General features: G+C 37.8%; 1 protein-coding gene across 1 annotated transcript; it reads left to right on the top strand.

Annotated features, from left to right (window-relative positions):
• Positions 1-274: 274 nt before the first annotated feature.
• Positions 275-22,390, top strand: LOC119705017 (aromatase). Its single transcript, XM_038146921.1, has 10 exons — positions 275-360; positions 7,127-7,294; positions 8,254-8,404; positions 10,797-10,951; positions 11,210-11,386; positions 12,056-12,170; positions 13,985-14,099; positions 14,712-14,874; positions 16,259-16,500; positions 18,900-22,390. The coding sequence occupies exons 2-10, from the start codon at positions 7,150-7,152 to the stop codon at positions 19,164-19,166; spliced, it is 1,530 nt and encodes a 509-aa protein (XP_038002849.1). The 5' UTR covers positions 275-360; positions 7,127-7,149; the 3' UTR covers positions 19,167-22,390.
• Positions 22,391-25,564: the final 3,174 nt, after the last annotated feature.

The following is a 25,564-nucleotide window of genomic DNA, read 5'->3' as shown; positions in this document are numbered from 1 at the left end:
GTTCAGAGCCACTAAACACCAACTATAAACTTCATTTACTTCTCTGTTTTACTCTCCAGTCACAATTCTAATCAGCACTAGGCATGTGTATCTCTGTCACCGGCTGTTTTGCAGCAGATACACTGAGCTGTAGAGGTAAAATTACAAAATTTTCTTTTCAAAGCAACAGCCCCTGATCTATTACAATAAACAAACTTCCATCTCCAAGCAACTGATCTCTTAGCAACAAGAAGCACCTGCATAAAAGATGCTACAGGGAGTGATCACCAGACAACCTATCCAGACCTGTAAGAGGAGCACGCCAGGAGCCAGGATAGCACTCTCCACCAGCAAAAATCCACAAGTAACAAGAAGACACAGGTACATTTTCAATTCATATTCTAGCATTTTTCTTCAAACTGTATGGGTAGGACATGAAATAAATGGGATTTATTTTTGTTTTGAGTGGGAAGCATGCCTTGGGAGCTGCTTTGATCTGCTACTGTAATTATCTTTGTGTAAATTATATGCTGCCACTGTCTAAACAGAGGGGTTTTTAGTAGAAAATATGCAGGTCTTTGGCCAAATTCGTGGTAGTAAAATAACAGCAATATGCTATATATTTGTCAAGTATTCTACAAAGTTTCTTTTTTAAAAAACAGCACAGTGTTCTTGCAGAATAGTTATCCTAAGAAAGTGTATTCACTTTGTGCAACATTTCAAGCTGTTTACATTACACCAGAAGATATTAAATCATTTCAGGTTTTTTATGGATGTGGTCCCCATAGATTAAAAAACCAAACTTTTCAGTGTTTCTGCGGTGTCTGATTTAATACTTTTGACTCTCAAGTGGATTTTTTTCATGTGCACCATAACAAAGTGATGGTGGAATACACAGCATGGGACAGACACTGCCAGCTGCTGCTGCACAGCAATGTAGAATTAGTTGGGAAGTTGTGATTTTTGGACAAACTGACATTTCCAACCATCATTGTCACAGCACTTAAAAATGGATTGTAAGTGAGGTTTAAAAAGTGAGATAAAAAAAAGTGAGGATAAAAATCAGGTAGAACAAGATTTGAACTGACCCTGGAAATTTTTTTATTCAACCAGAGCTTGACACATATCAATTGGTGCTTGCTGTGGAAAAGTGCTGTATTTCTTCTAGCTGCTGTATCTCAGTTCATAATGATATCTGATTAATAAAGTCGTTTGCAAAAAGAATGGTTTGAGAATTGTCATGCATTCTTTCTCAGTCTTTTTATTTTTTTTTTTTTTGAGCACACAGATAAACTTTTCTTCAGGATTAATTTACAAACTTTGATAGAATACATGATACTTATAGCCAGAGGAAAAAGTCAAAAATTTAATTAATATTTCTTAGAGAATCATCCTTTCTGTGTCAACTAACTTTTTGCTTAAATTGATCAAGGTATTTGCCAGCAGTAAAAGTACAACAGCAGAAACATGACTATGGTAGAGAGAGATGGTTTTTATTTGAGAATTAGGAACAAAACACCTACCCTGTAGTAACAGAAACCAACAGCAGCTACCTACAGAAAGCCCTCCTCAAACAGGTCTGCTTTGCCGCAGCCACAACAAGGAGTCTGCTAAAAAGCACTTTGGAGAGATTTCAGCTGCCATCCACAACTCATTTTCTGATTAGTTTTGAGTTAATTAGAGCCTGTGGTGCTGTAATGAAACTTTGAGGTTGACGGGAAGTAAATGACAGTCCTGCCACTGCAGAAGTTTGCACAGCCCCCAGCTGGTTCTGATGGCTTACAAGCACTGGCACACCTGGTCTGCTCAGGAGATGGTTTGGTTCACATGAAACCCTGGTACCTTCTCACGTGGATGATGCTTTCCACGGACATTGGGGTGGCTCATAAGCGACAACAACAACAAGACCTGTTGTGAAAAGTGCTAAAACTGGCAAGTTATTTTTCCAATTCACACCTCAACCACCATAAAGGCACAAAAAAGAGGCGCTGCTCTTACAGCAGTAATCCAAACAAACAGTAATATTCAAATGGAGTCCTACATTTATAGAAGATATTTGCAATGTATTTGTTTCCCTGGCAAAGGGTTTAGTGACCAGTTAATTTCCAGTCATATGCCAGCACTGAGTGGTGCTAAGAAAACTGATCGACCAAACTGACTCCAGACAGTAGGAATGCCGACATTTACAACAGTAATTTTAAATATGCAATTCCAAACTTCTCTGCACACTGGAACTCACTGTAGACTTTGAGTAGAAAGGGTGACAAGAAATTGAGTTTTGTGGATAAAGCTGGGGCCACCAGCAGCACTGTAACAATGCAGCAGCATTTTACAAGTGCTGTCAAAGGCAGCTGACAGAACTTGAAATCTCAGAGAAGCAGGCTCTAGGGACAGATCCTATTCAGCTGTGAAAAAAAGGTAATTCTGTCATAAGGACACTCAAATTTAAAAAATAAAATTCAAAATAATAGCAGAGGCATCAAATGTAACCATCTTTCTTATCTCATAGTACAGATGTTTTATTCAACACCACAAAATCATGGCTGTGTTCTGCATTTCTCTTTCCTTTGCCCTCTGACACAACTTTAGGGTCCTACCTCCTCATTTACTTGTCAAGAGCCCCTTTTGATTGCCAGGATGATTGTTACTAAATTCCCACTTGCAAGCTTTGCTGAAAGCTGTCATCTCCTCGTTTTCTCTTCCTCCTCCTCCTCTAACCTAAACAACAGATGAAGTTGTAAGTGCTATTTAGATTAGATTTCATAGTAATCAAGTGGTACAGGATTAATCTACCAGGCTACAATAATCATTCAACACTGCTAGAATACATTTCCATAGTAATTAGATGGGATAGACCTCTACAGCTACACAAATTCCAGCCCACTGACTCAAACTCTAGAAGTGACTGAAAAAGGGGTCTGTTCCCTCCCTTTCACGTTTTACTATATTTATCTTTCTTTTGAGATGCAGAGGATTAAGTTAAAAGTAGAAAGTAGTCCTAAAGAAGGCAGAGTGCTGCAGAAGCAGAGTAACGAAAACGCCAAACTTTAAAATGTCAGCTCTGCACATTGGGACTGCAAACCCATCTGTAATGAGAGATGTCTGACAGATGCAAAGGATCAGGTGACTAAAACAGTGAGAAGTTATTAAGTTATAAAAAAATCATGTTACAAAACAAATGAAAAGTAATTAAGAAAAAAATACAGCGGATCTAAGAAAAAAAAAATGTCCCAAGAGGAGTGCAATATAAGATAACCAATAAGTTGTGATGGAAAACTCTCAGTGACATCCACATTGCATCCTGAGAGAATTAAAGAATTGGAAGAGACCACAGAATGCAGGGTGACGCTAAATAAATGTGCAGTCTGATGCTTACAGAGTAATTTACCTCTCACAAGGAATGGTGAGCACTCTCAAGTTTAAAAATGTCTCCTGACATGTTCTCAGCTTTAAACCCCACAGCCCTTCAAGGAAACAAGACAATCCCTCTGTCAAGGATGTGATATATGCTGCACACCTGGTGATAAATATCCACTTCAAATCAATTAAAACTACTATTTCATTTTTCAGGGGTACTGTGTTCCTTCAGCCTATATCAACATTGGCAAAAACTGTGGTACAATGGGAGCAGATCTTTAAAACAAAATGGGGTTTGTGGGAAACAAGTCTGTTTATTTTTCCAAACTGTTTAAACCTAGATAAGTTGCTTCAGATGCTGCTAATACAGGTTAATAATGCTTGGGAATTTTTAACAAGTAGCAGATTTTTTCTCTCCTGACTGACAAACCACCCCAAAGAAAGCAACTCCAGGACATAAGAATGGCTCTTCAAGAGTTATCAGGCATTTCTAAGAACTCCTTTGCAAAATTAAGAGAGATTTTCAGCTCCAATTCTATCATATGATTTTATGAATTTGCTCTTTTACTGACAGAGTCATTAAATACAAAGCTCTAACCAGAATAAGAGGTGTCAATACAGCTGTCCTGTAGATGTATGAGCTTTTCACTTTACTGTGGACCTTGGCATCATTCCCCACATTACCTTTAGCAAGAAAGTGTTTGACAGAACCTAGAACATTCTCCTAGAGCTCTGTAGCCAAAACTCAAAAATCAGTAATCTAAAAGGCCCTCTGCTGGCAGCTGCTGTCCCAGGTGTTGAGATCAGTGATGGTTGCCAAGCCAGACAAACTGTGCACATCCATCTATTCTGTCCCAAAAGCCCTTTCCTGTAATAAGTCTCTTTTCCCCCACTGGATAGTGGGATTTTAAAATTTTTGCCCCATAAATAACAATCCGAACCAACAAACCCCTCTGATCTGAGACACCTCAACCAGCTGCAAGGAAAGGAGAAATTACTTACAGCAGACAAATGAGCAAGACTAGAGAAACCTTCCTCCATGCACAGTGGGCACTCTAACTCAGTTCCATTTCTAACTTTTTCAGTCTGCTCAGTGATGGCTTACTATCCAAATGGGTTTGAGTTTTTATGAGGACAGACTTCACTCGTGGCAGTTCTTAAAAGAGGCAATGCATAAAAAGTGGGATAAGCAGCTGAGTGGAAATATTTTTAAGGTGAATTGGTCATGGCCCAGCTGGCTTTTGCAATGAAAAAAAAAAAAGGAGGTTAAAAATGCAAGCCCTGAAAGTAAGCTTCATTAATACTCATTGAAATGAAGCAAAAAACTTCTCAATACTGGAAATGTCAGCTGTTTAAGGTCTTGAGAAGCCACTTTGACTAAAGACTGTTTTAGATCAGGTCAAGAGTGTATAAAATATTCAAACCAAATACTTTGCCTTTAGTACTTTTATCTAAATGACAGCACAATTCAGGATGATAAAATAATAAATGTAACAGCAAGGTGTTGGACATAGAAAAAGAAAAGATTCTTTTACTAAAAACTATAAAATCATGAAGCTGGGGCAATCAAGAATCTAAAACCCAGTCCATTGCTATCTGTATATTTTGAAAAAACAGAAACCTGCCTGCATTCCACTGTCAAAACAATGATAAGCTTTAGCTGTGGGTATTTAGGAGCTGAACAAGATCAAAACTCAGGGATCATTTTTAGAAGATAGAAGGAGGAGACTCATACTTGCAAAGTACACTGTGCAAACATATCAGGGCCTTCAACTCTACCAGGGCTCACCCTGCAGATACAATATTCATACATCCACATTGGGAGGTATGAAATTGGTTTATTTCACAGCACCCAAATGCACAACCAGCTCCATACTTGTCTTCACAGGGAATGTGAGGCGGTGAAACTACTGTGCACACACCAGAATGTCTTGGAAATGAAAATAACCAGAAAACACAATGTACATCAGAGCCTATCTGTGGCAATGGAGTACAAACATGAAGCTTATGCAGATCCAGAGAGAAAGCAACATAAAAATGGAACTATACACCCCAAGTGTGTTTTTTTTCCCCTCTATAATGCTATAAACTCATATTAGTGAAAGCGACAGAAGCTGATAAAATATTTACATACACACAGGCATGCTTTTGCTGTGGTAAGGAATAGCACTCAAGGAAATTCAAACTAATAAATACCATTGCAGGATAAAAATGCTTGTGGATACAAAGCTTTTTCTCACAACACACAAGACAATGGAACAGCTGGAGGTGCCCAGGGTGGGACCTGTCCCTGGACACTCTCAGAAGGGAGGGGGCTGCTCTCTATTGCAATAGCAGGGATGTTTCTAAAAGGTCACCTGGCACTTTGATCATTTTGGATCATAAAAGCCCCAGAAGCCCGACATAAAAAACATCCAAAGGGAACCTTGCACCTGCAAGGTTTTAAACCTCTTCTTACTCCCTTTCCCCATATTCCCTTCCTACACTCCATACATTTCCTCCTTGGACCATACACACCAGGATTCTCACTATCTAGAAAGCATCTATCCCATTCTTGGCTTCATTTAACATAATTATTGCACTGAGGGTCACTACAAAGCAAGCTCTCCTTTTTTCAGCTACATGAGACCAAAGCACGAGACAAACAAGAAAGCATTTGCTGAAAGTAAACTGCATCTAAAAGCTTCCAGCTAAGTAAACACATCCTTCAACTTTGAAATATTGTTGCAGGAAGAAACAAAACAAATCTCTTCTTAGTTATTGCCAGAGCAGAATTAAGATGTTTTGTTAACAAAATATTGTGCCGGTTCAAGCAGTACCTTTTTGTGGTTAAATGAGTTCTCACTCACATTCCTTCTCACACATATTCCTTCCCAGGTACAATAACTGCTTATATTTTACTATTTAATTCAAAAACATGCAAAAAATCTCTAATTAATCCCTCTATTTTCTTTATGCATAAGAGACCTGTTGTCTGTCCTTGGGTTTTCTTCCCTGTGCTGAGTGCTAGCTACACCCTGAGTAAAAATATGGCAACAGATAATCTATTAATTGTTTATATATTAATCTATTAATCTAACAACAGGCCCTGTTTGTTATGGCATATATTATATTTAAAATATATTTACTAAATTTAAAATATATTATATTTTTCAAAGTATTTCACAGAAAAACCATAAAGAAATGCATTACATTATACTACATTATGTTACACTCAAAGGCTGGCAGTAAAAAAAACTATATTACATGTCTCACACAAAAAACTGTGGTTCTGGGGTACCTTATCTGTATCATTGAAAACTACCATAGTTATCCTAGAAATTCAGGAACTCTGGCACTACAGGCATGCAGGAAGGGAACAGCTAAATAAGATAGACAAAAGCTGGCAAGTGAACTCATTCAATGCTTCCACTTGTGCTGAAAGTTTAATTTCTTGTGTTTTGGTTAGAGATTTGCAAGGAGTAAACCTCAGTGTTGGCCAGCAAAGTTGATATCAGAGATAAAAGGTCTGTCAGCCAAAATATCCAAAACTATGCCTCAACATCAAGGTCAGAAAACCTTTGTTATTCCCAAGCAAAAAAATGTGTCTGCTTCATGTCTCTTCTGACTTGTGATGAGGCTTGTCCCAGCAAGCACTCCAGGCAGTCCCTCTCGTTATAAAGCCACGTCCAGAGCTGATTTGCTCATTTGTAGGAGCTACAAAGGGGGTGAGAGGTACCAAGCAAAGCTGAACGCATCTGAGCCTTGACAGCCTCTGCCTCTCTCCCCACTTCCCTCTCTCTTTCTGAAGCAAAGCAGAACCTCTTTGACAAGATGGTGCTGGAAACCCTGAACCCGATGCACTACAACATCACCAGCCTGGTACCGGACACGATGCCCGTGGCCACCGTGCCCATACTCATCCTCATGTGCTTTCTCTTTCTCATATGGAATCATGAAGAGACTTCATCAATACCAGGTACATTAACTTTAGCTATTGGGCCACATTAAAGTTTTCAGAGTAATTTTTGTTTGTTTCTCAAATTTAAGCGACAAAGTAATGCTGAATAATCATGGTATGACAACAAAATTTATTATGAATCAGTTTAAGTAATACAGATTCTTAAAAATTCTTGATAAAGGAAATCAGGCTTTTTCTAAGTTCAAAACTTCCATAACAATCGTGGCTTGACCATCTGACATTTCATCTTCAGCTTTATTTTGTGTATGCTAGAAAGATATAATACTATTTTACAACTCAGGATGTTCTCATTTTCATGTGCATTATAAACTGTTTTTCACATGTTTTTAAATTTAAGCTCTCTAAATTGTCTCTACTCTAAACTGTTATCTAAGAAGCTGTTCAGATTTTAGTAGGTTATCAATGCTTCTCTATCTTTAGCACTGAAAACCCTCCAGACCAGAGCAACATCGAATTCCCTTTTGCTTCTGGAATGTTTTGGGGGCTCATTTAGACATTAATGGCTCAACTTATTTTCCACCAGATGCAACACCCTGCTGCATGGAGGAGAGCAGTGCACGGCCTCTCACGGGTGTTGGACAGGAATAACCCTAAACCAGTACAGTGACTCCTGGAAGAAATTCTGGGAGAAGACCCTTGCCCAAAAGAGAATTTCTTCTTCCTAGGATGAAGGCATTGTCCCTCCAAAAGCAAGCAGCAGCTGGAAGTTGTACAAAGCAATGAATGCCATTTGCTGTAGGTACCACTGAGAGCACTACAGGCTCCCTCAGTGAGACTTCACCAGCACAGCTGCACTGTCTGAGACAGCTTCAGAGCAGGACTGTTGGTGTGAGCTGCCCAGCACAGCCTGGGACTGTCATATTGAACACCTCCTCCTTTCAAAAGGGAGGTGCTCAGAGGTGTTTTCTTGTCCCTGAGCACTGCTGAGACCAAACCTCTCTTCCCTTCTTTCTTAGGGCCAGGATACTGCATGGGAATCGGCCCCCTGATCTCTCATGGCAGATTTCTCTGGATGGGAGTTGGGAATGCCTGCAACTACTACAATAAGACATATGGAGAATTTGTGAGAGTTTGGATCAGCGGTGAAGAAACATTTATAATTAGCAAGTAAATCCTTATTTTCTATACTTAATAACTTGAAAAGCTTTATTTCTTTACAACCTCTTTGCTACTTTATTCTAAAGTGGAATTGAAGTTACTATTTTCAAAAATTGTCCTAACAAAAGCCTATAACTTTCTGCTATTCACAGACCTTTTTCTAAACTTGTGTCTGTTTCAAGACTCCACTACTGAAGTTTTGGTGAATTCTCCTAATATTTTTTGTGGATAGGAAAGTACTGTGGCTCAATCCTAGAAATAATTTACCATCTATTTTACTATCCATTTATCATTAAGATAACAGTCAGTTTAGGGATCTAAGCTTACTGCAATGTGGGATTAAGTCAAATTTTCATTTTCTGTGTTTTTAAATTTCTCCTTAAAGTGGAAGTAAATGCTTGAAGGTTATGGCTCCAATTCAGTGATTTAAATAAGCAAACACAGCATTATAGTATTAGGAGTAATTCCACTCCAATTAATGGGATTATTCATATGTTTCAATTATGCACTGTATTAAACATAATGCTAAACTTCAGCCTATCATTTTATTAGCTGCAGTGGATGATTGTTTTCTTCTTAAACTGGATTATTATAAGTCATGCCATGAAAAAGAAAAGAAAAAAAAGTAGTAAAAGGTTTACCACATGTAATTGATAAAGAATCAGAACCTTTTAAGTAACAATGTCAATCAATTCATACTTTCATTAAGTAAAAGCCTTTGAAAGACAATGCAGCATAGAGAATAATCACAGAATTTGCCAGGTGCAAGTCAGCTTCACCTCTATTTAAACCTCTGTAAAAAGAAGTAATCATGATAAGAAAACTGTTTACATTCCTATCCTACAAAGCTGTTACAAATATCAGTTAAAGCAGTAAAATGTTCGGATAATGCTCTGAATGCTTTGAAAATACTACCAACTCTTATCACTGTCTTTCCTTCTCTGTGCTATCAATTCATCAGAAACAAACCAGGAGTGCTGCTAAAGAATGCCAGATTTACAGTCAATACATTGCTTCTTTTCAGGCATTTCTTGCTTTAAATCATTTGCTATACCTAGAAAACTTTTACTTTTTTTAAAGCAAGAACAAAAAATGACATTTTCAGTGGATCCTAAATTCACTGCAAAACTAAACATAACCTGGCTTCTGCAAAAGAAAACCAATGTCATGTTTTTCTCCAATGTCATTTGGACTTTTTGCATCAAGTCTAATACTGAGGTGCTAATGCACAGAGAGAAGTCTTGCAGTTTTGGTTACAACAGCTGATGTCTTTTGGAGGACTTCATTAAATAGTTTCATCAGGAAAACCTCCTTATGCAAGGTTACTTGACAAAATCCTTATGATAAGTCTCCTGCATAGAGACAATGGGATGGGAGGAAGAAAAATGAGCCTGCTGCACCTTCTCCTTTGTGGGGACAGCTGTCAGCATTCAACACCATCTTTTCATGTTTAGGGAAATACAGATGATATGCCCTGACATGGGAAAAAACTTTAATGTTCACTCTTCCTCCAGGTCATGCAAAACTATGAAACCAAGGATATTTGCAGTCAATAGCAAAAGCCACATTTACATTACCTGACTGAAAAAATAATGTTACTACTCTGGGGTTTGGCCCTGAGACTATACTACACAGTATAGAAAGAAGCGTATTGTTTCATTTCAAATCTTTGTTCTGATTTTCTTTCTTTTGGTTGGATTGTCTTTGATCAGTGTTTCATCACATCCACATTTCTGAAATGCTGGCTCCCTCTAAAGGAAATTATATCTTAAAGCAAGAATGCTGTCTGCCAGCACCACCAAATTAATCTTGCTGACTGTAAATATAATTATACATATCATGGATTTCCCTTATGTGTCTCTTTAAGAATATTTATTATTTATCCCACAGATACTATCATATCATGATGATGCATATTTAAGTGATACATGTATTTTTATGCTTTCAGTATCTGTCTGAGAGTGACCAAAGAGCTACAAAAGAATACATAGCATTGACTATACAAAAGAAAAGCTGTAATTTAGTACACATCAAATATTTTACCTCATCCTCTGAAATATCTTACACTGGGCACTGCCTAAATGCATCATATATATCTACACATTTCTATGTATAAACGCTATTCAGTTTAAAATCCTTCATTAACTATCTGCATTTTAATTGAAAAATAGTTTAAATCTGAACAGAAGAAATTATTGCTTTAATATAAATCCTGAAAGCATTGATCAGATTTTTAATTATGTAAAAGGAACAACATTTCTTGCTAAGCATTGTGCTTGCTGCTAAATTAAGAATGCGAGTCAGCACTTGGGAGCAATCGTAAAATGTCAGAATACAAATGCTGTATTTAGTCTCTGAAACAGTTCTTTTATTGGGGGCTTTCTCCTCCTTCCTTCCCCAGATCCTCAAGTGTGTTCCACGTAATGAAGCACTGGCATTACGTGTCTCGATTTGGGAGCAAGCTCGGATTACAGTGCATTGGCATGTACGAGAATGGGATCATATTTAACAACAACCCAGCACACTGGAAAGAAATTCGCCCCTTTTTCACCAAAGGTAACCCAGTGTGCACTGACACCCTGCCTCACTGTGACACACACAGAGCCAGCCCTCCCTGAAAAGCCGTTGTGTTTGTCTGAAATCTGTATTTTCCTTTCAAAGAAGGATAAAGCAATGAAGTTCCAGAATGGCTTTACACCAGCCACTGACACAATAACATTTGCCATTTTATCAACACTGCTATCACCACTCGAGGCATTATAAAGAAGGTACAAGAACTAACAAACCTTTTGTCATTTTGCACGGACCTCCCAGCTCTGTCTGGCCCCGGGCTGGTGCGGATGATCGCCATTTGCGTGGAGTCAACCATCGGCCACCTGGACCGGCTGCAGGAGGAAACCACGGAGCTGGGCAACATCAACGTGCTCAACCTCATGAGGCGGATCATGCTCGACACATCCAACAAGCTCTTCCTCGGGGTCCCTCTGGATGGTACTGACACCTTCGGTTTTGGGCCTTAGGATGGGTCTGAAAAGCATATCCAAGGAAAATTCATTGATACCACTCAGCAGTTTCGTCTCAAAATAACAGACCCTTGTATCACCATGTGATTAATTGAATTGATTTAGTATCATCTTGGTTACAAAAGAGAGTTTTATTTGACCAAAAATATGCATTAGCTTGTCACTCACCTTAATAAGTTGTACCATTTAAAGAGATTTTTATGCACCAATTTGGTACAATTCCAATATTAAATTATATTCATGCAGGAATCTGAAATATTTCTACCAAACTAAATGATTGCTCTGAAAAGTTCACCTTAAAAATTATGTTTTCTACAATTTCTTCAGCCTATTACAGAAATAATATTATCAGGATGTCTAAACTGCCCGTTTCAGTGTTCTACAATAGTCCTGCTTCTGGTCTCCTGTGGGAGACTCTTTGGTCTGGCTGACACACCTCTGTGTCCTTGTAGCAAGTTACCAAGAGTTTCTGCAAAGATCTAGATCTTTTTTACAGTGTGCTGCAAATGTTACCTACCAGTTCCTTATCAAATTCCCATGAACTTAATGGAGTAGGGAACACAACCTTATTATTAATTTTCTGACGGATTTATCTTACTTGACTCATGACTTTTTTTTTTTAAACGTTTCTTTTCAGAAAATGCCATTGTGCTTAAGATTCAGAACTACTTTGATGCCTGGCAAGCACTTTTATTAAAGCCTGATATATTTTTTAAGATTTCTTGGCTGTGCAAGAAGTACAAAGATGCAGCGTGAGTATCAACTATTCTGCAGAGCAGTTGCATAAGATTCTTTCTGTCTTTTTATGAAGGGGCATTTCCCTTGGTGCTTTCCTCTGCCTTTTAGAAACTAAATTGTGATGCTTGTAGAGGTGGCTGCTGAGGTCCCCTGTCCGCAGAGCCAAGACAGAACCAGATTTGTCCCTGGTGGTACAAGTAGCTGAATTCAGGGACCAGTTTAAACCTTTGTCTATCCAGTCCCCATTTATTCACCAAAAACATCAGTTCGTGCACACTCAAATGTGAAACTAAACTTCATTTCAGAGAAGGAAAAGCCACTGTATGGATGAAGTTATATTTGTTGTCCAGTTGAGTACAATCAGAGCAGGTTGCAGCTCATCCAAACAAGGAAACCCATCTGTATTCAGAACACAGCCCCTGGAGAGTTAACCCTTGAGCAGTACCTGGTTATTGGATCTCTCAACATGCATTTTTGAGTCAATCCCTCATCTATGAGTTACAATTTGGTGCTTAGTGTGATAATCCATTTCAAGGTTGGGGCTTTTTTCCCTAAATGAGGAACAAGTACATTTTGCCAATTCTTCTTTGCAAAAGCACAAAATGCCTCTTCCAGTTTTGTGATCTTGTTTTCTGTCTTCTCCCAAAAGATATCTGGCTTCAGAAAGAACTGGCAGTCACTTTTTTAATTCTGGATTTGTTTTCCATCCAGTGAGAAGAATTGCTGCTTAGGAACAATATGGAATAAATTGCTTTGAAAGTGCTACGTAACATAAGGGCTTTAAGGAGAAGATCAGGTTCACCCAAGATAATTGACAGCTCTTGAGCATTAGACACAAGATTCACCTTCTCTAATATTTGCTTGCTAGTTTTATTGTGGCACTGATTACTGCTTTATCCTGATGCTAATGATAAACTATCATGGCCCAGTTATTACCAGAAAGCCCCTGCAAGCAAGTCCCATAAAAGAATAACTTGGGAACAAATTTTTATTGCAAAAAAAAATATTTCTGGATTTAAGACAATGCAAAGAACTACCACAGGATATGAAGACTTCTAATATTCTTCTGATAAACTTTGAAAAAAGGACCACTATTTCTAATACATAAAATATTTATAAATACTGAGATCTTTATGGCGATTGAAGTTCTAAATACATTTACCCTGGAAACACAAATTATTTATCTCAACTGTAACAAACCCACATTTGAAAAGACTTAAGATTCCATTCAGAACCTTTTCAAAAGAATTGTCTTCTTTTTAAGAATTGCCTTCAAATATATAACTAATTGAAAATTCCCCCAAAAAATTTATAACAGCTTTTGAACTTTACTTTTTCCACCACTGATGCAAACTGTTGACACAGTATTACTATTTAAATATGAAAAGTTTAAATCAACTCTACTCCAAGATACAAATTTTCTAATACTTGTCTACATTTTTCTAAAAATCATCCCTTATGTTCAAAAATTCATTTTACTTACTGATAAAGCACAATATAAAATACAAGGAAATAACCTAATTCTTTGGAAATTGTAATAAATCTCTAAAACCTTTATTCATTAATAGTGTATATAGACACCTTTTTCCCTTTTTCAGTCTATTCTATAAAGAGATGAAGATTTTATTCCAGACTGACAAACAATTACTTAAGAACAATAAGAAAATACATCTTGCCTAAGTATTACTACTTTTGCAGAGAACCTTATAACATTCTTAGGAATATTTATTTTTGCCATCCTTAGATACTTTTCTTGATATATCTCTGTATTTCTAGTCATACCCTGGTGCAGATATTTATCAATATGTTGGATTTCATCTGTTTTCAGCAAGGATCTTAAAGGAGCAATGGAAACCTTAATAGAACAGAAACGACAAAAGCTTTCCACTGTGGAAAAGTTGGACGAACACATGGATTTTGCATCCCAGTTGATTTTTGCACAGGTATTGGGAATTTACTCAAAATATGCCTATTTTTGGTTTTTCTGACATTCTCCTGAACCCAGGCTTTGCAATTTAATCTTCACATGCCTCTCTAAAGTCACATCACCATAAAGGGATGCTGAGTAGTTGGTACTGTGGAGTCCTGAGAGTGACTCACCTAGGCATACTTGTATTTCAGGGTCAGGTGCTTGTCATATTTATTTCATGGCTTAAAAAATATCCCTAAAACTCTTGCATCTATCCCTGAGTGTCCTTCAGTCTTTGCCTAACTCCTGTGTATAATTTAATGTACTGCCTTTTGTTTGCAAAGGTTTCAAATGCTATATAACTCCTCTCTTGTATAATCTCTGACAGCTCACAAACTCAGTGAGGAAATGCAATAAACTAAGAACCTGAGCTAAGAATACATTTCTGCTTTTCTGCAAGACACCACACACCCATCAGAACATGAGCTTTCTGGCATTCTCTGAAAGACAAAAAAAGAAATGCTATTTATTGTAAGATAGACTGTCCAGAATTAGGACAGTCTATCTTACAACATAGGAGCTTTGCTGGCATCAGAAGTCAGCAAACAATATTTTCTCCAAAATTTCCTTTTTTATTTTTTTTCAGAACAGAGGGGATCTGACTGCTGAGAATGTGAACCAGTGTGTGCTGGAGATGATGATTGCTGCTCCTGACACTCTGTCTGTGACTCTCTTCTTTATGCTAATCCTGATTGCAGAGCACCCCACAGTGGAAGAGGAGATGATGAGAGAAATAGAAGCTGTTGTGGGTAAGCAGGAGCTGCAAAGTCAGTGATGTGGGAATATAATATTGCTTCAGCAGTGATCTAATTTAATTCATCTAAACCTGAAAATTTTAAGCATTTTCTCCTAACAGAAATTTTTTTCTGTATGTTTTTCTGTAAAACATATGAACCACTATCCTATGTAAAAGATTATATTAAAGAGCAAATGAAAAAAAATGCGAGAAACTTGTGAAATAAAATGAAATAGGAATCATCAAATTGATAATCTATTAGAAATAATGTGGTATATTCTCACCTCAGCAACCACAGTGTAAAATCAGCATTCACCTCAAGTTTCATCGAAATTATTTTCCTGTTACCCTGAAATAGCAAAAGGGGGCACTTGTTTCAAATAATTCTAATCACCAGTATCTCTCTGTGCTAAAATACAGAACTTCTAAGTTTCATTATGACTCTAGAAGGAAAAGACTAGACAAAATTAAAATTATATTCTGCTGTCATCCATTTTGATCTCAAATTGGCCTTCTCTAAGTACTAATTACTAACTATTCAAAACACAATCAAGATATTCCAAATTTGTATTCTTCCCCTTCTCTAGCCTTCATTCAAAGCCTGACACTGAACCAATATAGAAACTAATTTCATCCACTCTTATTTAAGACTTACTTCTGGTCTGTTAAACACCAGAAAATGTATCACAAGTCTTTTACTCTTTTTCTAAGGTACTTGTAATAATCCTTATTGTACTGTCCTCATGAGAGTACTCACTCATTTTCCCTGCTTCTTTCTGAAGCCTTACCCTCTAAGGTAAGAACGTTGTCTTTTCCCTAAGGAAGTGCCCAGCACTAAAGTGCCTTTTGTGTGCTAGCCTGCCCCAGCAGCAGGCAGCCTGCAGCCCCTGGGCTCCTCGGGGCGACAAAGGAAGCTCCCAAGGGCAGCACATCCCAGCACTGACCCTGCTGCTGGAACCTGCTCATCCTACCTGGAACTGTCAGGGAAGGGATGGACACCCAGCCACACAGTGAAAATTCAAGCTCCCTACAGAATTAGCTCCAGACTATCCCCAGGTTCTGTTTGCTGTCAGCTCCTGGAAGATTTATTTGTTGTACTTTGTTGCTCTCTTGTACAAAAGCCAGGGAAAGACCCCCAGGGTTTTGCTGCTGACAAGAACAAAGACTCAAAGTGATAAGAAGAAGGTGAGAAGATTGTTAATTAATAAACTAGGGTTTATGCTAATGAACAATATATCAGATTTTTCTCGATAAGTAAGGCCACACAAAACTCCTTAGAAGCTGTTGGATCCTTCCTACAATTTCAGAACCCGAGAATCTTCCCAAAATGTTCTGATACTTGTACAACGCAAATTCCTAACCAACTAATCTCTTCACCATCTGCTTTATTCCACAAGGCGACAGAGACATCCAAAGTGATGACATGCCAAACTTAAAAACTGTGGAGAATTTTATTTATGAGAGCATGAGATACCAGCCAGTGGTGGACTTGATCATGAGGAAAGCGTTACAGGACGATGTCATTGACGGCTACCCTGTGAAAAAGGGCACAAACATCATCCTCAATATCGGCCGGATGCACAAACTCGAATTCTTCCCAAAGCCAAACGAGTTTTCTCTTGAAAATTTTGAGAAAAATGTAAGTTTTCCATCTTATTTCTCTACAGAAATTTGGATATTATTTATTGCTAATGTCTCTTCCTCTTACTTTGCTCAAGAACTTAGTGACTATAAGTGTGTTTTCCCTTTATCTAAGTGTCTAGTTAGCTATACAACCTGCTGATTACTGTTTTTATTACTAGAGCTGGGCAGATATTTTCCTGTCAAGCTGCCTTTTAAATAAAAAATAATTATAATATAGAAAATGGGGTTTTTTCAGACATAATAGTTTTGATTAAAAAAATCTCTGATTAAATTTGTCAGACACACATGGTTGCCATTATATCCCCTGGCACTGGACAAAATAAAGAGGCTTTATGGGGCTAGAGCCATGCCAGCAGCCCACACAGAGCTGAGGATTCTCTGGAGAGGTGAAGCAGTGTAGTAACTTCTGAGAGACTGGGGATCTAGTTCCCATGTTATTCTTTTTTTCTTTTTAAATTAACAATATTTTATAGACCATAATGAAAATGTTAAATTTTAACTAACTTAATACTGCAGATGTTGAGTAATTAATTTCCCATGCAGCACTGAATTTCAAATGAAGTTATGTTCTAACTACCAGGAGAACTATAATCAAAAGAAATATGTGAATATTTTTTCTTCTTGTAATCCTCTACTGTTCAAATCATCCTTCAGATTATTTACTCAGACCTCTGCTCTTCTGATTGCTGATGAAAGAATTGGTTTTGTGAAACTGTATTTGTTCAGCAATGATAACCTGGAGAGATTAAAACTGCATTGACATGTTAGCAGCTGCACACATGAACATTGATAGAGGAAACTTCAGCTTTAAAGAAAGAACCAGACTACATTAATACACTAAAAATGGACTCACCAGTGTAAAAACACCTGAAGAAACAGCTAAGAAAACAAAAAGAGAGAGATGAGTGTTCAAGCCAGAAAAAAAACTTTAAGGTTTACCTATTTCTTATCAAAAAAGCTAAGAGTATCAAATATGCCAACACAAAAAATGAGCATTAATCCACCCAGTTAGTATTTCTCAACTGCTGTTGGATTACCCTGAGCCAATCCTGCACACAGCATTAAAAACAGCAGCTCGAAAAGAGTTTTTGTAGAAAAGTCAAGAAGAGAATAAGGGATGAAGTTTATCAAAATTACAATTCTCTGTGAATCGACTCAATTTTGCCACCCATTATTTACATTCCAAGTATTTCTATCAAAAATTGATATCTTGCTTAATTTACGAGGACATTTTGCTACTAAAAATATTTCCCCTTGACCAAATATTTAACCACACATTTTCTATCTGACTTGATGCATTCTGTTTGCCACATAATTATTCTGGCAGGCACAATTTCCCTCCAGTTCTCTAAGTGAATAGCAATCCACAGCATTATTTATGATAAGATGCCATTGTTAGAATCTAAACATTTTTCCATTTTCACAGGCTGTGCATTTGCCATTGTGCTGCACTGCCAGCTGCTGTAGCTGCTCTGTGTTAAAAACACTTTTATTTATCTATAATTTTTCCAAAAGCATGGCTCAGTTTATTTAAAAAAAAAAAAATTAAACAGAACACTTCTGTCAGTCTGAAGATAAGAAAAAACTCTACACTTTTTTCCAGATGACCTGATATAAATAAACTTTTTCTACTCTATTCTTGTTAAATAGGAAATCAGAACATGGTTAATACCTGACTTTCTTAAAAAGAAGTTACACAGATGAAGAAAAATAATTTATTTATAAGCAGATTTTCTTTTTAACTGATTTACTCAATGGCAATAAAACTAGAAAAAACTGGCTGTTGATTCTTCAGTAGTCCTGGGAATCCTGCATTTCATATTTCAGCTGACAGGACAGAAGATAATAATGATGTGTGTTATCTCTCTATTAGATATCAAAAAATTTAACATTTACTTTTATGACAAATTAGTTGTCAGAAACATTAGCTTTATAATTACAAATGGAGTAGGCATATGGCTTAGTGGTTATCTTTAGACATGGCATCAGCCTGTATTTCAGATATTTATAAGCTTTATAAAGAACATTTTCTGAAGAACTTTTTAATGAACTTTAATGCATTTGAAGAGCAGAGGCTTCACTCCATTTCACAGCTTGTGGTGAAATCCCTGTAGTTCCCAGGACAAACAGACAAACACATGAACAGAATTCAATTGTTTAACTGTACAATCCCTGCTACCTCCCAATTTCCAAGGGCTGGTCCCTACTTCTGTCAGCGCCTGTAGCTGGGCCTGACTTGGGTGGGATTTCCAGTGTGAAATGAGGAATTGCTCCTAAAAGTTTACTTCTACAAGTTTTTCAGAATATATCTACTACCAATTTCCATCATTATTTCCACTGCTCTTACGGGGAAAAATCTGTCTCTGAGTTTATTCCTCCTGTTGCTCTCCGCAGGTCCCTTCCCGCTATTTCCAACCCTTTGGCTTCGGCCCCCGGAGCTGCGTGGGGAAGTTCATTGCCATGGTCATGATGAAGGCAATCCTAGTGACTCTTCTGAGGCGCTGCAGGGTACAGACAATGAAAGGAAGAGGCCTGAACAACATCCAGAAAAACAATGACTTATCCATGCACCCCATAGAAAGGCAGCCTCTGCTGGAGATGGTTTTTACACCCAGAAGAAATGCAAACGAGAATCAGGGTGATAGAATGGATCAGCGCTAAAAGTTACAGGATTTTTCAGCCACTAAGAAATATTCATCATTCCTAGTTCAATACAGAAAGTAAAACATTTTTTACCCCCAAATGACTTCAGGTGACACCTTGTTTTGCCTGTGCAGCAGAACCACAGGCTACAATTGGAAAGACTGAAAGTAGAGAATAGTTTTGTTGCAGATGAAGCCATGCCATACAACTCCTGATTACTTTTTCAAACCATAGAGTTCAGACAAAGTTATGCCTTCCCTTTCAAACACTGCCAGTTCAGAGGTTTGAGGGCCAACAAACAAACATACCTGATGTGTGTTTAATTCCTTTTTTCCCCACCTCCCTGAAGCTGGACCTAGCAATACTTGACCACAGCAAAAGCTCTAATTATCTGTTTTCGAAACAGCTGAATGAATAATATTAGTTCATTTCAAGACTAAGAAAAAATTTAAAGTATTTAAGATGTCTATAAGTTGTAAAGAAATGTTTGAACAAGAAGTCATTCAAACCTTTTTCTTTACCATGTTTTGCTGTCCTGTTAAACAGATACCAAAGATCTACATTGTCACACAGATTTCACCAATAGCAGTAATTTGCAGAGTCCTAGGTAATAATGGCAGTTGAGATAACTGTTCAATGTTTTTAAAGCCCAGTCTCCTGCTGCAGGGGATCTGTAAAGATCTTAATAAAGGCCAGGTGAGAATGAGGTAATGAACGCCAAACATGACCACCAGCATTACATGGGTGGGGTGACTTCCAGCCCCACCTCCTCACCCGATTGACTGTAGAAATTTGCCACCTCCCCTCAGCTTGAGTTAAGAAGGTCACATTCTCTCTAAACTGTCAAAGGTGTGCCAAATCCTTTTTTGACCTGGTTTTAGTTGCTCAATTCCACTTCAGAGGAAGATTTGGAGTTGCTGCCGATGTTCCCACAGCACAGCAGGAGACAGGGTCCCTCCCTAATGATCCAAATCACTCCTGGGGCTTTTTCTGTAAGAGCTCTGGGCTGTGTCCTGCTCTCCAGCATCTTGCTCCATGCCCGCTCATGTAGAGAGGTTCTGAAAGCGCTTACAAAAATAAACGCTCTCACAAGAGGCAAATTTCACTGAGTGAGTGCCCAGAGTTTGGTAGTGACAAACGAGAGAAGTTCTGAATTAACAAGCAGATTTCTAGAAAATGTTTTTCAAGTTGTTTTGCATACACAAGTTTTTATTTTGACTATAAACCGGGCCAGGGTTTCTGCTTATCCTTAACAGGAAAAAGGGACAACTACTCAACCTTTCTGTTCAGAATTGACCCATCTTGAAATGTGTACAGTCTGGACATTGATATCTTTACTAGCCTAATGAGGAGTTGCCAACTTGGTCAAGAAGAAAAAGATCTTCCTGGCTAAATGACAACATTCCTTGACAGAGCCTTGCCATTTTCATCACGCTTGAGTTTTCATACTGTGTAACACAAAGAAAGAGATTTTTTCCAGATAAAGTGCCTTGATAAAGACAACCAACCAATGTACAATAGGCTTTATATTAACCTTTCCCTTCCAAGTCATTTAAACTATAATAGAAGGCAAGAAAAAAAGGGAAAAAAGAGAAAAATTGTGTCTTTACTCTGAAAATATAATTAAAATTGATTAATTAATCTATTCCTTCAGACCACTGATCTCAGGCATAAGTCCAGCAGAGAAAGATCTATCCAGTAGCACAGAAAAACTGCAGAGACCCAACAAATAATCATGTGCCCCACCCAAAGGTAATGAATTAGACTTGGAATGGTGACAAAGAAGAGGAGATGCCTATTTAGGGTCATTCTCAAAACAACATATGAATTTTCTACAGTAATTTAAAAAAATCAAACTTGAAAGCATGTATTGAACAATTTATTGCAGCTGGGTTACTTTTAAAACTTTGTCCATAACTTTAGCACTATACCAAAAACTACAACAGCAAAGAGCAAAGTGCAATCCTGCACCACCTGTACATGCAGACAAAAGTGGACAGTTGAAGACACAAATAAATAGGATTTAATGGTAAGAGTCAATGGCCTTTTCCAAATTAAAAGGTTCTATGTTTTCTAGGCCTTCTGTTTCTTAGGTCATGAAATGACACAGTGGTATGAATCTGAGGAATATCTAATGTGACTTCTGTTTTTACATTCTTTGTACCCTTTAAACTAGGAAATTGATAAAGCAGTTGGAAGAAGAACAAACAAACACAACCACGTTTAAAACCTTTTTACTCTTTCTGTATCATAAAACACTTCAGGGTACTTCAGTGGGCAGTATTTCTTATTTGCATAAGAACTTTGAAAAGAAATCCACTGAAGGCTTTTTTTTCTTGGGAATAAACTACTATTTTATACACAGGATACATATCTTTGCTTATTTCACACACAAAACCAATTTTGTAGTGATAATTTACTGTCTGATTTTCCCACCTCATAATTATAGGCCTCCTCCAATTAAAATTTTTCACAAGCTTGAAATTAATAAACTATCATTCCAATTTTGAAGTAATTTTATGAAATCAAATAGATGAAAAAATGCATGCTGCTCTGATTTCTTGAATGTATTCTATATTGTTGAATTTGTGGGCAGGAACTTCAGAAAAATGATTACCATAATTATTCTATGGACAAAATAAAGCAGTATCATTTTTTTCTTTTTGTCAGCAAGACAACAGAGTTATTTCCCATTGTGTGTGAAGTACATTCTTTCTGATATGTTTTGAACATAGCATTTCTGGTCCTCTGGTTTCTACAGCATTTAGTTTGGTCCACATTTGGACAGCAGAGCTGTAATTAATCTGAGCTCTCAGCTCATCCGAGTCCTGTTCTCCCTGACTTTATTACAGCTGTTCCTCAGTGGCCTGTTTGCATGAATATTTGCACTGCCCAGGTCCATTTCCCCATCCCATAATTTCACCCGTGCTTGAGAGCTGCAGCTGGGGAAGCAGAGTTTCAGAACTTGCCATGTGGGTATGAACAGATTCAACCTTTCCACTGTACAGAACAGAGCTCTGATTTTAAACAGTGTTTTACCACCCGGTACTGCACAAATTCAAGTGGCTTTTTGAACCACATCAAGTCCACAGTCATCAGGTGACTGCTCCATTTATGTTCAAGGCATTGGCACACAAAAAACTCAGCTGTGTTTTATACTTCACTGTGATTATGGGCTGCTCACAGCACATGGATGTGGATGTTGTCAGCAAATACAAGAAACATCAAATAAAAGTTGTATGTAAGAGTTTAAAGTCATGTTTCATGATGTTTTCTCAATCTGAGAATCACAAGATTGTATTAAAATGCATGAGTGTGTCTGCATGCATGAACAGATCCCATGTATTAAATACAAGGATGAAATCTACAATGTTCTAAAATCAAAATTCCCACTGATTTTAGAGGCTATATTTTATTGCCAAGGTATTTTTCATGATAGTAAAAAAGCATAATTAAAATAATTTACATTGATACAAGACTACTTTCCTAGGAATGCACTTTATCAAAGCTTTAAAAGAAGGGCAAAGAGGTAGGTTTTTGTGGTTCTTAAAATAACAGATCTTTGTGAATAAAACCAAAAAAGTTGGCTTAATGATACAAATAAAGGACTTAGCTATCAGTGAGAAAAGTATGCAAAGTAATTTAAAATAGTAACAAATGAAATAATTAAACTGACTATACAGTTCAAAGTAAAAATTTCATCTAATTGTCTACTCATAAAAAGACAGCACGACAAATTCAGTTTGTATCCAATGACTAATTTTTTTTTCACTGTCAAATTAAAAGCTTTAAGAATGATAAACATCTGGCTGAGTGAAAGGGAACTGGAAGGTAGTAAATGGCACACTAAAAAACAAAATTTTTTAAAAAAATCACAAAACTCTTTAACATACCTGCAAATAGATTTTTCAGACAGTGACCTGATCTTGAGATGCTCCTAATGAAAATATTTATCCTAGAATTTTACAAGCCTTATTAGTAATTTTTAAACATTTATAAACTATTTTCTTTTATAGATCGCTCACTTTCTGTATTCTCCAATACAATCCAGTGTTATAGCCTCAGTTAATATCCCATTAAATTCAATTCTAACCTCAAAAGAAAATTCCACTTGACAGTTTCCAGTAGAAAGGAATGCAGTACTGTTTGATAGAGGAAAACAGTTCAGAATTTAAGCCAAATCTGCTTGAAGTAAATTCTTTTGTAATTTAAAACTGGAATTTGCTCCTGGCGTACAATTTTAAACAGGCTGTTACCCAGGACTTAAGAGGTTATACCGTTAGGTGATGTTGTGTTGAGTCCTACCTACTGTCACTGTAAGCCTTAAAATTTATGATCTCGATTTATGAAAGTGCTGGGTTGGCACGCTGTGATAATTGTGCCTTTTCCCCAGGCAGATCTTTAATTTCACATTGTAGCAAGCAGCAGATTCCTCACACCTATTCTCCTGCAGCACTCGCTCCCTTCAGATATATCAGTGCATTAAAAAGGAACCGCAGCCACCCATAGAAGCCCCAGTGCTGCCACGGGCCGAGGGATGGCACAGAACCCTGCCACGGGCCGAGGCGGTGGCACGCCAGCCTGCCACGGGCCGAGGGACGGCACAGCACCCTGCCACGGGCCGAGGGACGGCACAGCACCCTGCCACGGGCCGAGGCGGTGGCACACCAGCCTGCCACGGGCCGAGGCGGTGGCACACCAGCCTGCCACGGGCCGAGGCGGTGGCACACCAGCCTGCCACGGGCCGAGGCGGTGGCACAGCACCCTGCCATGAGCTGAGGTGACAGCACACCCTGCCACGGGCCGAGGCGGTGGCACGCCAGCCTGCCACGGGCCGAGGCGGTGGCACGCCAGCCTGCAGGTTTTTGCTGCCGCCTCTCTGTGTGCAGGTAGCTTTGCTCAGGTACAAGCAGTGCCCAGGAGCTCTGCAGGAACTCCGGCAGGGCCCAGCAGATGGCGAATTTCTCCTGCCGCAAGCACAGCTGAGGTTCGGCCAAGCCCCTGCTGATGGACCAGAGCTGAAAGCCAAGAGACTCCTGGTCTCACTCAGTTATTAAACACTGCCTGAGGAAGACATGGAATCGTTCAAAGTGTGGAGACAGAGAGAAAACCAGCCCAGAGACAGAATTTACTGGCAAGAAATCATTCTGCTTATTTATTATTCCCATTAGCACTGGCATAAAACATTTTCCAGCATCACCTTTTGATAAAAGAATCCTCCCAGTCTAGTTGAATCTTTATGTATCATTTGGCATCAGGATCAGCAGAACCTAACTTGGTAGGGCTCAAAATTATTTCTGAGAAACTGTTGGGCTTTGCTGGTATTTGAAGTATAATTCAACAATTAATTTCACGTACTGATACCAATACATTCTCTCAATATTACATCTTGATAAAATATTTTCCCTGTTGCTGCCTTAATTTAATGTAGTGCTTCTATGGCATTATTCCATAGTAGGATAGCAATCACTAAGGAAACATTCTGGTCTTTGAAGTCAGATTTTTGAGTAGTGCAGAGCCCAACACCTCATGGAGCCTTACCAGACTTCTACAGAAGGTACCAGCTTATCAGCCCAAGAATTGAGCAGGTCTTCATAATAACTCTTTATTCTTTAATTAATTGCTGGTCAAAATCAAGTCAGATTCAAAATAGGGAGTATTTGGCACAATGTGCACAACTCTATTAAACAACCTGATTAGAGCTGAAATACCTCCCACTGTATTTCAATCATTTAATTCTTCTTTAATTTCAGAAGGGCTGATTAGCATTTCACTCAATGCCTTATAAACTTACCCTTACCTTGTAATGATATGTAGATGGAGTTGAATTTCATTCTCCATTAAACAATCATTGAAATACTCTTGGCAAGTAATTATAGATCAAAATAACTATATTCAGAAACTGCACCTTCTAACACCTATATGCATATTTGTATTTATATTCATCCTTTTTTAATTCCAACAAATATTGGAAGATATTTTTCAGTGTTAAACAATAGTTCAAGAGAGACATGAGAAGAGTATAAATCAGTATTATTATAATATTAAGTATGGTGCTAACTGCATTAAGAAAATTGCCACTTACTGCCATTTCAGAAAGCACATAATTAAATTTTGCAAAAGAACTCAGTCCAGCTACTGAATGAATTCTGAAGCTGCTGAAAATGGATCTTTTTCTGTTTGAAATGTATTTCAAATGGAATATCACCAGCTCAGATATATAAATACAAATGAAACTGCATGCATGGTCTTTCTTCTAATGTTAACGACAATGCAAAGAAGATAAATTCATTCTGCAGAAATGTTATCAATCTATTGTATTACTTCACCTAATGAACTCAAAGCATGTTACGAGCATCAATTGAATCTTTGCAACGAAGATGATTTCATAAACTCCTGCCACAAGGAAAGGTTAC

This window comes from Motacilla alba, chromosome 10 (genome assembly GCF_015832195.1).
Source record: "Motacilla alba alba isolate MOTALB_02 chromosome 10, Motacilla_alba_V1.0_pri, whole genome shotgun sequence".
NCBI classification, from domain to species: Eukaryota; Metazoa; Chordata; class Aves; order Passeriformes; family Motacillidae; genus Motacilla; species Motacilla alba.
Note: the sequence above shows the minus strand (reverse complement) of the source record. Positions and strands in the feature narration are given on the sequence as shown.